The sequence below is a fragment of the Martes martes genome (assembly GCF_963455335.1).
Source record: "Martes martes genome assembly, chromosome: 7".
Taxonomy (NCBI): Eukaryota; Metazoa; Chordata; class Mammalia; order Carnivora; family Mustelidae; genus Martes; species Martes martes.
Genome location: NC_137894.1, coordinates 72649113 through 72664971, shown reverse-complemented (window position 1 = coordinate 72664971; position 15859 = coordinate 72649113). Strand labels below are relative to the sequence as shown.

The 15859-nt window shown below is 52.0% G+C and overlaps 2 protein-coding genes across 2 annotated transcripts in view; both read left to right on the top strand.

Annotated features, from left to right (window-relative positions):
* Window positions 1-8592, top strand: part of SLC7A8 (solute carrier family 7 member 8) — a 50411-nt gene extending 41819 nt beyond the window's left edge. The window contains exons 8-11 of the mRNA XM_080808445.1: window positions 1850-1946; window positions 4036-4185; window positions 5771-5948; window positions 6449-8592. Of these exons, the coding sequence (XP_080664571.1) occupies window positions 1850-1946; window positions 4036-4185; window positions 5771-5948; window positions 6449-6612 (589 nt within the window). The 3' untranslated portion in view covers window positions 6613-8592. The remainder of the gene's footprint in view (window positions 1-1849; window positions 1947-4035; window positions 4186-5770; window positions 5949-6448) is intronic.
* Window positions 8593-13704: 5112 nt separating this feature from the next.
* Window positions 13705-15361, top strand: CEBPE (CCAAT enhancer binding protein epsilon; the record flags this gene model as incomplete). Its single annotated transcript, XM_080809496.1, has 2 exons — window positions 13705-14214; window positions 14822-15361. 2 exons carry the CDS (start codon window positions 13705-13707, stop codon window positions 15155-15157), a joined length of 846 nt encoding a protein of 281 aa, XP_080665622.1. The 3' UTR covers window positions 15158-15361.
* Between the last annotated feature and the right edge of the window lie 498 nt (window positions 15362-15859).

Below are 15859 nucleotides of genomic sequence, written 5' to 3'. Positions count from 1 at the left end.
GGGCGTGTGTCATGCTTAATGTCATTGTCTCCTCTGTTGTCAGCTAGCCGGGCAAGGATTGTCTCTTGTGAACTTGACACTTGCAAATGCTGTTGGACCTGGACAGTTACACTGGTCCTGGCTGCATGTGGAGGAGGGACATGAATGCGGGGCCCTGGCTACGTGCATGATGAGGCTCCCTGAGCACCCAGGGCTCATTTAGGTGCATGAGGCTGCACCATAGAGGGGCAATGCTGCGTGGCTGCATGAAACCAGTGACAGTAGCCTAGGTAGTTGATGATGGCAACTGATGGTGATGCACATGGGTACTTGGGGCCATAATGGATTCCCACACTTCTGCCAAACTGCTGCTGTTAGTTCCTCTCCCCCTCACACACAAATTACAAAGTGACAGGTTTTTGTTTTTTTTTTTTCAGAACACTCAGCGTGCTGATTCTGTGCCTTCCTGTGCCCTTTACACCACCTCCTTCCTCCTACCCCTTAGGTGCTTAATTCATACTAATATGTAAACAACTTCCAATGGCTTATAATATTCTTTTCTCTGAGAAAAGGAAAGGGGAAGAAGGAGTCCCTTTTATGTTAAAATTTCTCTTTTTAAAAATACATATTTTTAGTCATGATATTATACTATAGTTTGGCAGTATGTTACCAGTAGAAATAGAGTGGATACCTAGGATCTCTCTGTATTATTTCTTCCAGTTGCATCTGAGTCTACAATTATCTCAAAAAAAAAAGGATCTAATTTTTAAAAAGGATTAAAAAACCATTTTTATTCCAATTAAAAATTTCTCATCTATTTTAGAAATTAACTTTTTTAATAAAGTCTAAGGAAGAAAATTAAAATTACTCATAATTCCATCCCCCTGAGATAATCAGTTGGTATGTTTTTACATGACCATAATTTCTAAATTAATTAGAATCATACTGTATGGAATTATAGAATTATATAGTGTTCTGTCTTGCTCTTACCATTTAACATCGTATTTGGGCATGTTCTCATGTAATGAATTTTTTTCAAAACATTAAGACTGTAAAATATCCCTTCTTATAGATATGCTATAATTTATGTTATCAGTCTTTTACTTTGGGGGCATTTAGAATATTCCTATCTTTTTTATCATCAGAATATCTTTTATATATACCTTTCACTAACTCACTATTCATTTCCTTAGGATGGCTTCTTTGGGAATAGAAAAAGTAGCTTAAGGTTATAAATTTTTAGGTATGATATAATACAATACATGCAATACAATAAAATACACAGATTGTCCAGATTAATGAATTTTGAGAGTTGTATACAGTGATGTAAGAACCATTCAAAACAAGATATAGAACATTCCCACATATCCCCCAAGTTATTCCATGTCCCTTTCTGGTCCACCACCCATTCTCCGTCCCCACAGTAGCAACTACCTCCTGACTAGAATATCAGTGTTTTTAAGGCTTCCCATGGACATACAGTTCAGTCCCCATGTTTCAGAGAACCTGTATCCCTTGAGGATGGGGGAGGCTCATTTTTAAAGGGATTAAGACATTGTGAGACCCACAAAGTGAAGTCACAATCATCAGTAGCCCCAAGCCACTCAGACCATACTTAGGGTCTCCATGCACCCAGAATCCATCCATTATCCACTGGCTGCCTCTGGTCTGCCTGCACCTGCACTTGTGAATGTGGGTCCTGTGACAAGTGGGCTGGAGTGTGCATGGGAAGGTGGGTACGTGGTTGGGTGGGGGAGATGCTCCTGTGTGAGCAGAAGGTGGGCATGGATGAGGAAGACTGGGCAGGGGAGGGAACTTCCTTGGGTAGTCTATGGGTCATTCCAGGCTGACCTGTTTTTCTCTTTACCAGGCTGTTCTTTGCTGGAGCCAGGGAGGGCCACCTTCCCAGCGTGCTGGCCATGATCCACGTGAAGCGCTGCACCCCAATCCCAGCCTTGCTCTTCACAGTAAGGGCCCCTCCTTCTGCCAGCCCTACACACACCCTCCCTCTTTGTACTTGCTCTGAGCTGAAGTTCACACTTCCCACACACAGCCCTGTCACCCTCCTGGTCTGCTCCCAGGTTTCATTGGGTCTTAGATAATCTGGCAAATGTATACATGCGCTTTGTGAATATCAAGAGAAATAACAAGGAAAAGCCCTGTGTCCTGAAACACCTTCAGGCTCTCACCCTGGCTCATTGCTATTCTCCCATTCTTTTGGGTCAGATTGAAGTGACTGTGTCACAGCTCTACAGTCTCATAAAGAAACCTCCTTTCTTGGCCATCCCCTGCACTTGTTGCCCTCAGGATTGGAGCTTTGGGTCCCCACTCCTGGCCAATCACATACACGTCCACCACTCCCCATCAGTCTTCTTGCCCCAAGGAGGCTCTGCCTGTCTCTCAGGAAACATCACTGAAACAAATTCAGTGTTACAGGTACACCAAATAAGACAAACCATAAGGAAAGGAAGACTGGCAACTGAAAATGGAAAAGGAAACTAGGGGTAGGGAAGAAATAAGGGTAGAATGGCCTAGCGTAGAATCATTTAGAGGGGTAAAAAGAAAGAGCAAAGACTTGTCCCCACTGAGTCTTCTAAGTTACTTTTTTTTCTTTCTGGATCCTGAATAAAATATTGAAAATGACTTCAGTCCATCAGAGAAGCAGTTAGATCAGGATAATTGAGAGCTCTCAGGAGTCAAGTGCCTTCATTTTACATCATGAGGGGGAGTTTCAGAATGTTCAGATACAGGATGAAGGCCATCGTGATTGGTTAGCTGTGAAAGGTGCCTGGAGACCCCTAGTACTCCCAGTGAGACACAGACTTATTTCCAGTTTGAGCTATTGGTACAGTACTGTGACTGCAAGGCAAATATAGTCAGAATCTGGCTTATTCATCCATTAAGATCTTCTAGGTTATTTTCACTGTCAGATCTTACATGAGAACTGAACCTTCTTTTTTTTTAATTTAAGATTTTATTTATTTAGGGGTGCCTGGGTGGCTCAGTGGGTTAAAGCCTCTGCCTTCAGCTCAGGTCATGATCCCAGGGTCCTGGGATTGAGCCCCACATTGGGCTCTCTGCTCAGCAGGGAGCCTGCTTCCTCCTCTCGATGCCTGCCTCTCCGCCTACTTGTGATCTCTGTCAGTCAAATAAATAAATAAAAGTTTTTTATCTTTTTTTTTAATATTTTATTTATTTATTTGACAGACAGAGCACAAGCAGGGGGAGGGGCAGCGGGAGAAGCAGGCTCCTTGCTGAGCAGAGAGCCTAATGTGGAGCCCCATGCAGGACTGGATCCCAGGATCAGGACCCAAGCCAAAGGCAGACGCTCAACCAACTGAGCCACCCAGATGCTCTAAGAACAGAATCTTCTGTTGGCCTTAACAAATTAGCAGAGGGGCAGAACATGATTCTGAGAGAGCCACTGAGCTGATTTTGAAATTGTAAAGTGGATTCTATCAAGAAAACCTCATGGGGATGTTATGAGAGTTAAATGAGTTAATATTTGTAGAACACTGAGAACAGGGCTTACCACCTAGCAAATGCTTTATAACTGTTTAGGATATTTAAAAAGGTGGAGGGGGGAGAAAAATAAATTACATGACTCAGCCAGGAGAGGATGAGGGCAGGAATAAATCTTTAATCTGCAGTTAACAATCTTCCCTAAGGGATTAAAAAAAAAGGAAACACCAAAATTAGCTTGAGGTACAACCAGGGAAGAAATACAAATGAGACTGGCACTGCCTGTGTGGCCAACCCAGTTGTTTACAGCTAGTATCTATTCTGACCGGTTAGTGCCTATGCCATACCAGTGGTTAAATATTTTGATTATCATTCCTGCAATAAGAAAGAATTTCCTGGCAATGAAGCTGTTAGCAATGGCCAGGATGCCTAGGGAGGGGAGACTGTAAAGTCTCCATTTTAGGACATTCATCGTAAAATGGCATCGTCTGCCTAGAGGCAGGGGAACAGGGGAACAGTCTCCCACCTGTGAACAGCTCCTCCAGTGTCCAGATACCTTACTGATCACTGATGAGCTTCTCCTCTTTCCCACAGTGCATCTCAACCCTGCTGATGCTGGTCACCAGCGACATGTACACCCTCATCAACTACGTGGGCTTCATCAACTACCTCTTCTATGGAGTCACAATCGCGGGACAGATCGTTCTTCGCTGGCAGAAGCCTGACATCCCCCGCCCTATCAAGGTGCGAGAACCTCCCCTTGAGATCCCTTCCCCCTCCTCTACAAATCTAGCTGCAGCTCAGATTTTTAAATCCCCTTGTTCTCAGCTGCTGACCACGTATATGATCTACCTTCTTTGTGATGGTAGCAGACCATTTGGAAAGCATGGGCCATGTATAAATGGGGCAGCCATTTCCATTTTCCACTGGAGACAGGACCAGAACAAATCACAGCTGGAAGAGTAATTTAGATTAAATGATACTCTCATCAGGTTATTCCTTTGTTTCCTACAACTTTTATAAACTCCGGTTGATTTTTCAAGGCTCCCCTACCTCTCCAGCATTTCCATGAATCCACTGGTATGGCCCACCTCCTCCTCATCCCTCCATCCCATCCCTGAGTTCACTTGAACTATGTCTCCATCCCGGAATGAGTTTCCTTCTCCCATCTGCCTATCCAAATTATAACTATTCCCCACATAGGCCTCAAGTTCTTCCTCTTCCTTGAAGCTTTCCAGTCCACTACAGCCCTCCATGAGCCTCCCTTTTTAAACTACTATAGCCCTATATGTAGTAGGGTACCTGGTGAACCTACCGATTGCTGCAAGAGATAACTATGGTGAATGAACGGCATTGCTCAGAACAAAATAGGCAAGAGCACTATGGGTTCTCCTGCAAATTAGAATAGAGCATAGACCTGAGCTATTTGAACAATCCTATTCTGGAAACGGGAGACTAGAGCCTTCAAGAAGATTCTTCCAGCTGGGGATTTCAGCTTTCCAAATCTGTTTTCCACCACCACTTTCCTATCACTCTTAGAAAGGTTGCTAGAGGGATGACAAAGTAGAATAACCCATCCCTCCCCCCAACACTTGCATACCCTCTGAGATGACAAGGAAGAGAAAGGCAGCTAAATGTGGAGTCTTGAAGAAGACTCTACTGGGCATTCCCACCTGTGGCCAACAAGATGGCCAATAAGCCCATAGAACTGATGCTTCTTTCTGAATAAAATCAAGGTCCCAGACTGCCTGATAGTATGGTAGGTTTCCTGTCTTCTTGGATCTTGGCAGACTTACCTTCTCAGATTGCTTGAGAGAAACACATTGAGACTGATCCTGACAAGAAGGATGGACATTTGCCACATGGTGGCTAGATGAGGGCCCTACCTAGAACTGGGAAAGGGACAAGGAGTATGACAGACCTGGGTCACTTCCTTCTTGCCCCTCACTCATTTCTCCACCTCTCTTCCACTCTAGGATGTCAGCAAATATATACCAATAAATCAGTGAGCCTATCAGTCCCCATGGGCTTCCCTGGCTGAGGCATGGATGACAAGGACTTGTTTAGCCTCCGCCCACGAGAAAAGAGAAGGGCATGAGGATCATTCCCTTCCTAGTTGCCCTTCCTCTTCCCATCCTACTACCCAAGTTCACCAACGTTTGTTGACATAGCACTTGATCTATCAGGGCTTGGGATGTGGGAGCCATAGAGCCAAGTGAAGCCTAGCCTTTGCCCTCAAAGCTGCCTCTCTGTGGATTGAGAAGAGGGAGGACACCCTGATCCTGGGGACCACGGGATCCACACAGCTAACAGCATGTCTGTTCCACAGATCAACCTGCTGTTCCCCATCATCTACCTGCTGTTCTGGGCCTTCCTGCTGATCTTTAGCCTGTGGTCAGAGCCCGTGGTGTGTGGCACTGGCCTAGCCATCATGCTGACAGGAGTGCCCGTCTATTTCCTGGGTGTTTACTGGCAACACAAGCCCAAGTGTTTCAATAACTTCATTGGTGAGTTGTTAAAAATGCCGGGTGGCTAGAGGATCTCCTTGTCTGGGTTAGGTCTCCTGGTCAGGAGGCCTAGGCTGGTCCACAGAGCTCTGGAGAAGAAGACGGGGCAGGAAAGTGTGGGTGCCTTCCCAGAGACCTCTGAGGAGAGGAGAACAGCTGAGGTTTGCACACAGACCCTAGAGCTGGAAGAATAGGCACCCTGACAGCCATTCTGCAGGAGCTGCCCTGGGGAGAGGCCAAGGGAGATCCTGGAACTGGTAGTCACCAGGCTTAGGGAAGGTGGGGGACTAGGGCTTTGATGGCAATGGGCAGCCAGCAGACAGGCTGCCCAGAGCCCCAGGAAGAGGCAAGGTGGCTGTCTCCTGGAATGGAAGTCTCCTGAAGGCACTGGGGCTCTGCTGAGGCAACAAGCCGGGCAGGGGAGTGGAGCAGGATCATGGCCGGCTTGACGGGGTGGGTGGGATGCTCAGCACTGACCCATTCTGTGTAACTTCCCATAGAGTCACTAACCCTCGTAAGCCAGAAGATGTGTGTGGTTGTGTACCCTGAAATGGAAGCGGGCTCGGGGAAAGAGGAGATAAATGAAGACACAGAGGAGCAGCGGCAGCCCATCTACCAACCCACGGCCTCCAAGGACAAGGACTCAGAGCAGCCCCAACCCTGAGAACCACCATTGCCTCTCAGCTGGCTCCTTCCTCCTATACCCTATTTTTGCTCTCCTTCCCTGCCTAGGTCCCCCCAACACACACACACACACACACACACACACACACACACACACACACGGTGTGTCCAACAGGAGCAGAACCTGGGTGTGGGTGGTGAGAAACTATAGACAAATACACTGACATTTGTACCCAAAGAACCAGCCTCTAGCCACCAGGGCCTGTGTCCAAAACCCTCACCAGGGCTGCTCCAAGAAGTGGGAGGAGAGTGGAGCTTCTGGCAGTACCCCACAGGCCCTCCACCCCCCACTTGCCTCCTCAGGAGCCCAGTCAGTACTGCCTTCCCTCCCCATTCCCTTGCCCAAGGGAGGCCTCTGCTCAGAGAACCGGAAGCAACAGTGAGTCAGTTGGGGAGGGACAGACTCAGGCAAATCTGTCATCTTTAAAGGTCAGCTGGAGAGACTGGTATCACCCTCCCTTTACTAGGGACCCAAGAAATGAAAGATGCTTCCCTCTGCCCTCTCCTCTCCCCCTCCCCATGGTACCTCCCCCCACCCCAGCTTGGGCTCCCTGTCCAGAACAAGGTTCCTGGCAGGACACCACCTCACTACTGAGCTAAGGACCAATGAGCAGGAGAACCGCCCCCTCCCCCTAACCCAAGCCAGGCCTGTGGAACAGATTGGGAAAGGCTCAAATTGCAGAAACCCAGCCCTGCCCCGTCTCCTGCATCCTGACCCCCACTCGGTGCCAAAGCTTCCTGAAGCCAGAAAGTCTACTTATTTTCGATGTAGAGGATATTTCTCTCCTAATGGCAAAGCTGCTTAGCTCCTCCCTCCCCACTCCAGTGAGAAGGAACAGTCACTCCATGATCCCTGCAGCTACGCCCCCCACATACCTCCATGGAACCAGCACTGCTGGTGGCCCCCATTGTGCCCTTTCCCTCTTCTCTGGCTTGGCTCCGGGACCAACCGGTATGAAGGCTCCCCAAGACCTTCATGCCGGAAACCCAAGCCAAATCAGCCTTAAATCGCCTCCTATCCAAGAACTGGACCTAAAAATACTCCCTGATTTCTAACCTTCAGGACAGACCTGGTATGAAAAGCCTTCCTGGAATGGAGGGTGCTTTCCCACCCACCCCCCAGAAGTGTGCCCATCCCATAACCTCAGAGACTGTGGGGAGAGAGTGTCTTCTGAAGGCCAGTTCCTTCCTCCTCCCCCAACTAAGACACCTCCCCTTCTGGTCCCACCACTGCCCTGTTTTGGGACAGCCTCCCAAACAGAATGAAAGGGCAGTGGCAGAAAGTACCCATTTTGGAGACACATTCTGGTTTGTGCACTTCTGGCCGTCCTGTGGGCAGAGGCTGCCTTTCCCTGCGCTCCAAGGGAACACCACCATGTTTACCCTGGGCCTTGCAGCCTCCCTACCACACTTGATGTGCTAAGGACTAGGATCCTTTCATCCCAAAGCAGGAGGGCCCCCTTTCCTACCTCCCCCTACCACCTGCTTAGACTAGAATATGCTGGGAGTCCTCCTGGCTTGCTTGGCTTTCCCAGCTTCCTACCTGGCCTGCCTGACTGCCTCCCCCCAGCCCCAACTGGTGAGATGTCAGGTTTGGTTTGAGTTCCAGTCCCTTCAGAGTGGACCCCAGGTGGGCTGGGCCTGGCCCCCTCCAAGGTCAGGGGACCACCCTCCTGTTCCCTCTTCTCATTCCTCCAACCTCCATGCCTCCTTCAATTGTTACGGTTTATTTGTTTGTTCGTTTGTTTCGTAAAGTGAATGCCTTACTTTTTTGGATAAATATTTTTGAAGCTGGCATTTCTATTTCTTTTGAATTTTTTAATGTAAGGTTGTTTGGGTGGGGAGGGCATTTGTTATACCTGGATAATAATCTTCTGTCTTTGAGTTGTTCTAGGGTTAGAGTTTGTTTTGTGGAGGGTTTTTTTTTTCTTTTGATGTAATAAAATTTTAAATGGAAACGAAGTTGTTGGTGGTAGTAATTCAGTGACCTTCTGAGACAGAGTCCCTGGGCATTTCCTATCTTCGTCAGGACTTTAGTTGCTAAGTTCCTTCCTGGATGGCATTCCCAGAGGCCCTTGCTCTGTCCCAGGGACCCAGTACCAGCACACTCAAACAACTCTCTCGCGTTTTTTTTGGGGGGGGGGTTGGTTTTTAACTACCTTTCATTTTGAACCAAAAACTTTCTCATTTCTTCAGTGAAGTCTCAAAGTGTTCATTAAGTTCCTACAAACTAGCTAGGAAGAACATCACCACTGCCCAGGTGGGAAGGTAGATGGTAGACAGGACTTAGCTGAGTGGAGGGAGGCAATGGCAGAGCAGTTCTCCAAGGTCTGGTCAGCCAAGCCTTCTGGCACTGGGACAGCTGGCACTGAATGGGAAAGGAAGGGATGGACTGAGCCTATGGAGAGAAGCCAGGGGGACTTAGGAAAGCAGCCAGCCAGATCCAAGGGGTTTGACAGGATGGACTGGGACGTGAGGCAGGGTCCCCTCAGCTGCTGAATGAGAGGGCCGTGTCTAGTTGGCCGTCTAGGAAGGCTGTTGAGTGGGGACAAAGGAGGAACCAGGTACTGTAGGGACACGTCCACTGGTGATTTGGGTTAATTGCTGGAGGAAGTTGATGGGATTAGACCCAGTGCTTGCTTGGAGTGCCTCCTTCGTGGGCAGCCGCCCCAGCTGCCTGTTCTGGGGCAGGATTACTCCAGAGCCAGCACGTCTGACAGACATGGGCAGGGGAGGGGGGGGTGTTAAGACATCATCCTCCACCATCTGGGACACATGAGGACACAGGCAGGCAAAACGCCTCACTCCCAGTCCCCACCCAGACCCAACACTCCTCATCTGTGGCTGGCATTTTTCTAGACTGAGGCTGGAGGTGTTCCAGTCACAGGGCACAGATGCTTGGCTCTAAGTTTCAGCTCAGCAGCCACCAAACAGCTGTGTGTCCTTGGGCAAGTCACTTAACCTATTTAGTACTTTCTGAGAAAAGAAAAAAAAGTTGAACCTAATCTCAAAGCTTTCCTCAATCTTCGGCCCAAGGTTGTCCCCAGATACTGACGGCAAAACTGGGCAGAGGCCAGTCTTATGCAAAAGGCTGTTCCCGAGGTCTCAAATCCACACTTTTGAACCCCTTCTTCCCCAACACACACACTTTTCCTTTCCATGGGCTGCTACTGTATTTTCCATGTTGCCCTGTTCCAGCAAGTCCGGCCCTCCCCAAAGCCTCTCTCGCTCTGTGGAGACACTCGCTCCTATCCATCACCAGCAGCCCCCCTCCCCACATAAGTGACACATGCTGATCTTTTTAACCTGGGCCATGGTAAATGTGAGTGTCCTCCAGAGCACAAGGTATTTATGTTTAGCCTGGGCCTTTACCCTGTCTTAACCCTGTCAGTCCCTTTAATGGTAGGAATTCAGATGCTCTGACCTTAGGGAATTTGGGGGGGGGGGTGGTCACCGAAATCATAGCTGCATAAGCATTCATTTGTTAGTTAGTCACACAACACACCTTATAACCATTGTGTCCAAGGAGTTTGTTAGGTGCTGAGAATAGCAAACTTATTCCTGAAGTTTCTGGGTCAGCACAGATTTCAAACGCTTTGTTCCATTGTCTCCATAAAAATATTCATACTTGACAATCCACCTTTCCTTAATTTTTATTCAGGCAATACGGTCACCACAGCTGAAAAGTTTCAAAAAATGGATCTGACCGTACCCTCGAGGAGCAAATCGTCTACAGGGAAAGAAGGCGAGAATGCTCCTGGCGCACACACACTGCTTGCTGACTGCCCACTCTGCCCACTCGGGGAGGGGGGACCTCCAACCATGGCAGACAGGAGCTGAATCTGCCAGATCCCCCAAGCCTGCACTGTGTCTGCTACTTCCGTGCCCCAAATGCCTGTTAAACTGAGGCATCAGATGGGGCTGTAGATAATGTCTGCTTAGGACACTCAGATAAACTGCGGGCGGTGGTGGGAGGAAGGGCAGAAGACTCAACATTGCTCTCCATACAAAGTTTCATTAAACAATCCGACAAAGTAGAAGTTACTACTGCCATTTTACAAGTAAGGTTAAATAACTTGCCCAAGGTCACCAGACTGGGACGTGACAGAGGCAGGATTTAAGCCCAGGTCTCTCTGACACTCCACCGCCGCCATGCTTGGCTGGCTCCCTGTTGGAAGGACTTGGTGAAGGAGGTGATCTTTGAACTGAGGCCTGTTACAACGGCACTAAGAAAATATACCTGCATTGTTTCCATTAAGGCAAACAGGTAGCAACTGAAGCAGAAAGGAGAAAAAGAGCCTGCTGACCAGGGAGGGCTTCATTCCACACCTGAGCAACTCCACAGAAACCAAGAATCCCCCAGCTCTTGTCTGGGACTGCCCTCCCCACCCCTGCTCCTGTCCAGACCCCCCTCCTCCCCTGCCCAGACATCCAGAATGCTGCCTGCCCTCCCCAAACTCCTCGGTTACTGGGAAACGTAATGTCAGTACTCCAGCAACGTCAGCCACCAGCCTAGAAGGTGAGGGACCGGAGGGAGATCACTTATCTCCCCCTGGCCCCAGCCTTTCTCATTTCCTGCCGGCTCTATTTGCACACTTCCCTGCTTCCTCCAGCGCCCCGTTCACTGGCTACTGACGCAGTCTTCCCCCCACCTCCCCCACCCCCGCAGCCGCAGCCGACTGAGGGCAAACAGGGCTCTCTGAGTCACACAGCTCCCCCTTTCTCTATCCCTAATTGCCTAGGGGCTTCAAGAACTAGCCCACTGCCTTTTCCCCCCAAGAGCAAAGCTGCATCCTTGTCTGACCTTGGGCGGTTGGGCCTTTCAGCCTTGTTTCCCTCCTTGATAAGGCAGATTTAAAATGGCGTCGGTCTTGCTTTCCTTCCTACTTAACTCACAGGGAACCGGTCAGTATGGAAAAGTGAATGTTTCAATTACCAAAAAGAGCATAACTCCAGAAAACGTCAGGCCTTAACCGTCATCACTACTTCAAAGTCGGAGAGGGCTAGAATTTCTGCTCATTGAGACAGGACCCTCGCCCCAGTCCTCTCAGCCTGCCCACTCTCCAAGTAACGCGCTGCAAGCCCCCACCTCGCCACGATTCCCCTCCCTCTTCCCGGAGGCCCGGCAGGGTCCTGCCCTTGCAAGGGCTGCGGAAGCCTGCCCCCTGCTGTCCACTGGATGCCTGACCATACCAGCCCCTCTAGCTCCGAATTCTGGACCAATATTGCCGCCTGCCGGTCAACGGAGGCATTCCTGCCAAACTGAGGTAGTTCAGCCCTGGTTACCTGTTTGACCCAAGGTCCTTTGAAAGGGAGATGAGACGGATACCAACCCAACCTACCCGTCTGGTCCCTGAGCTCTTTCTCCAGGATGCACACAGATTTCCCAATGCCAGGTCAGGGCTCTCAGAGAAAGCCCAGAAAGCTTCTGGGGTTGATGGGGTGGTGGGGAGCAAGGGAGGGAGGAAGATGCTGCCTGGAAGGGTAACTAGCCTGACACGGAGGCAGGCCTGTCTGCACCTGCTTACTCTATTTTACCATTCAGTGCCACCATATCCCGTCTGTGTCTGTCCCCACTGTGGCCTGGCCCTTGGTGTACCCTACTTGTTAAACCTTCTGGCCTCCATGGGGTGCTCCCAGCATTTGCTAATGATCAAAGAGCCAGTGACGCATTTCTGCATCCTTTCCTTCTTCTGGACCTCTAGTCCCTTTTGTAGGTGAAATTCAAGGTAAAAACAGAACCACAGCAATGCCTCTAACAGGAGAGAGTGGGGAGTTCCCAGAGGAAAAAGAAAAGGGAAGAGAGAGGGGGCCCAGCATGAGACCCAAAGTGCCGAGCATGGGCTTCTAGAGCCCCTGAAGCAGTCCCAGGAAGAGATGATGACAAAAGAGAAGGCTTCTCAAGCCTCACAAGAGGAAGTGGACCCGAGAGACACGCATCGAGGTCAGAGAACGGCCATGCAGGAGGAAAGACAGCAAGCCGAGCTACAGGGAGTGCCTGAGCCCTGCGGCCCCAGGCACAGGAAACAGGGCTGAGCCCCAGGACCGGAGTAGGGGGCAGAGCGCCAACCTGAGGCTCCCGCAGTGCAGGGCAGCTGGAAGGGGGAGCACTGGAGCCACCCACCAGAGGAGTGCGGCTGTTGGCTCCTGGGGCAGGGGCCTGGCTGGGCCTGGGACACGGGGCCCAAGTCGCGAGCAGGTGCCTCAGTCCAGCCCTGGCAGTGAGCGACAGTGCCAGGCTGCTAGGGCCCGGCCACCCTGGGCTAGAAGCATCAGAGGGTTTGGGCTATTGCACAAAAACCTAGCAAATGAGCATGCTCTGCACCACCAGACCCCGTGTAGGGCTTGGTCGCAGAACTTATCACTATAACCCCCTCAAACAACGCCCCTGGTCTGCCCCCAAAAGAATGCCCTGGGGGTGGGGCTACAAAAGGAAAGGACTGCCCCTGGGGGGAGGTGGAGCCCAGCCTTGCTGGGGGACAGAGAGGGAGGCGTGTCAAGGGAGGAGCTCAGATCAGGCTGGGGTCGGCACTGGAAGAGGGTTTTCTCTGTTCATTCTGACTTGGCACCTCGTTCTGCACAGAACTTTTTGGAAGTCGGAGGGAGGAGGACACTCAGAGTGAGGTGTTGCCTTCAGCGAGGACTCTGGAATCCCCTGGACTCAAGAGGGAGGGGGGAGGCATTCCCAGAAGCATCAGCCAGGCATCTCAGAACCCTGGCTTGGACCCTGACTGAGGAGTGCTCCCAACTGCTAAATAGGCCAGGGGCCCCATTTCTTTAAGCCCTGCATCCCTCCCTCTGGGGTGCACCCTGCCCCTCCCTGAGTCACCCCAGGGAGAGAGGGGGGAAAAAAGGGAAGAGAAAAGAGGCATTGGCTACAGAGGAAGGAAAAGGAAACAGCAGAGGTGGGAGGAGAGAGGCCACTCAGGAGTGGGTGACAGAGGAGAACAGAGAGGGCAGATCTAGGGCAGATCTAGGGCAGGGGGAGATAGGGAGAGGGCAGGCAGAGCATCCCAGAGGGTGCCTCAAGAATAGGGTGGCAGGGGCGGGGAGCCGAGGGGGCGGGCCGGCCATGTCCCACGGGACCTACTACGAGTGTGAGCCCCGGGCTGGTCAGCAACCTCTCGAGTTCTCAGGGGGCCGAGCGGGGCCCGGGGAGCTGGGGGACATGTGTGAGCATGAGGCTTCCATCGACCTCTCTGCCTACATCGAGTCTGGGGAGGAGCAGCTCCTCTCCGACCTCTTCGCGGTGAAGCCGGCACCCGAGGCCCGAGGCCTTAAGGGACCCGGAACCCCTGCCTTTCCCCACTACCTGCCGCCGGACCCACGGCCCTTCGCCTACCCCCCACATACCTTCGGCCCTGACAGGAAGGCCTTGGGGTCTGGCATCTACAGCAGCCCAGGGAGTTATGACCCCAGGGCTGTGGCTGTGAAGGAGGAGCCTCGGGGGCCAGAGGGCAGCCGAGGGGCCAGCCGTGGCAGCTATAATCCCCTACAGTACCAAGTAGCACACTGCGGGCAGACGGCCATGCACCTGCCCCCGGCCCTGGCAGCACCCAGCCAGCCCCTGCGCGTCCTCAAGGTAAGTGCAGGTCAGATCTCGTTCCTGCCACCCAGGGGCTGGAGGGAGACCAATGCCGGTGGGGTACTCTGCGCTCTGTTTGAGCTCTGTTTGCGCTCAGGGGTCCATGTTTGGTGTTGCTCTGGGAGACCCACCCACCCCCAAACCCTCTGTGTTCACCGCACCACCACAACCCCGCTTTGCTTCTCTGTCACTTCCTTCTCACCCTGAACCCCACCAATGTGGCTGGGATCCCCGGGGTCCTACAGTTCCTGTGGCCAGCTGACCTGCCCGGACCTCCGGGCCCATCACTCCCTTCCTCTTGTTTTTCTGCGGCCTGCTTCTGGAAGGGGAAATGCCTACCAATTGTAAGACTAGAGCCTCAAAAGAAATTGAAGGAAAGTGTCCTCAGACAGTGTGGGAATGGGAAAGAGAGTCTGGATCAGAGCAGGGGCCCCCTCTGCACGCGGCAGGGCGATGGCTGTTCTGAGCGGGAGACCAGAGCTGGCTCTGGACCCCGGACCTGTTTGATGCCTGGGCGTTCTCCGACTGCTGCGATTCCCGCCGGGCCCCCACTCTGCGTCCTGGCCAGCCCTCACCTCTGGTCGGTCTGTGCCTTCCCCTCCAGGCCCCTGTGGCCGCCGCCGCACCCCCCTGCAGCCCCCTGCTCAAGGCGCCATCCCCAGCTGGGCCCTCGCACAAAGGCAAGAAGGCGGTGAACAAGGACAGCCTGGAGTACCGGCTGCGGAGGGAGCGGAACAACATCGCCGTGCGCAAGAGCCGCGACAAGGCCAAGAGGCGCATCCTGGAGACGCAGCAGAAGGTGCTGGAGTACATGGCGGAGAATGAGCGCCTCCGCAGTCGCGTGGAGCAGCTGACCCAGGAGCTGGACACCCTTCGAAACCTCTTCCGTCAGATCCCTGAGGCCGCCAGCCTCATCAAGGGCGTGGGGGGCTGCAGCTGAGCCAGGCTGACAGACTATGGCACCAGCCCCTCCCCCTGCCCCGGCCCAGCCTGACCCTGGGGATCCCTACCCTGCTGGGGCCCTAGAGCCCCTCACAGGCCAAGCCTGAGACAGAGACCGTGGACAAATGGCAGCGGGTGGCAAGGGAGGAGGACAGACCCCAGCATAATGATTCTGTGGCCAAATAAAATTGCACTATGACTCAGTAATGGGCCTATACCCCGGGCCTGGGCATTGGGGGGGAGGGGGTGCACATGTGACATGGGGGCTCCAAGGGCAGGGAGGGCCTGTTGCTGGGTCTGCATATCTCTTGGTTCCATTCCCAGATGAATATCCAAGAATAGAGATACACTGCCCACAGCTTGCCCCCAGCACACCACACGGCCAGGCTCTGTGTCTGCCACTCTGCTCCTCTCTCCCCCAACCCCCACCCCAGCCCGCTCTGTCCTTCCAGATGATGAAGGCACCCCACCCGACAACCCCACTGGGCCTGGAGCAGCCTCGGGATACTTCCCTAACCGAGTTCTGTGGCTGGTGGGGGAGATCCCAGTGCCACCCAGTCCCTTATGCCTAGGCCTGCTGACCCCAGCGCCTTGAAATATGGGTCTGGGAGCTCCTGTCAGCTTCCAGATGGCTCTGCCATATTTAGGGCTCCCTAGCTCCGCAGCCAGGACTCGACCACTTCTCTCTGGTTCCACAACT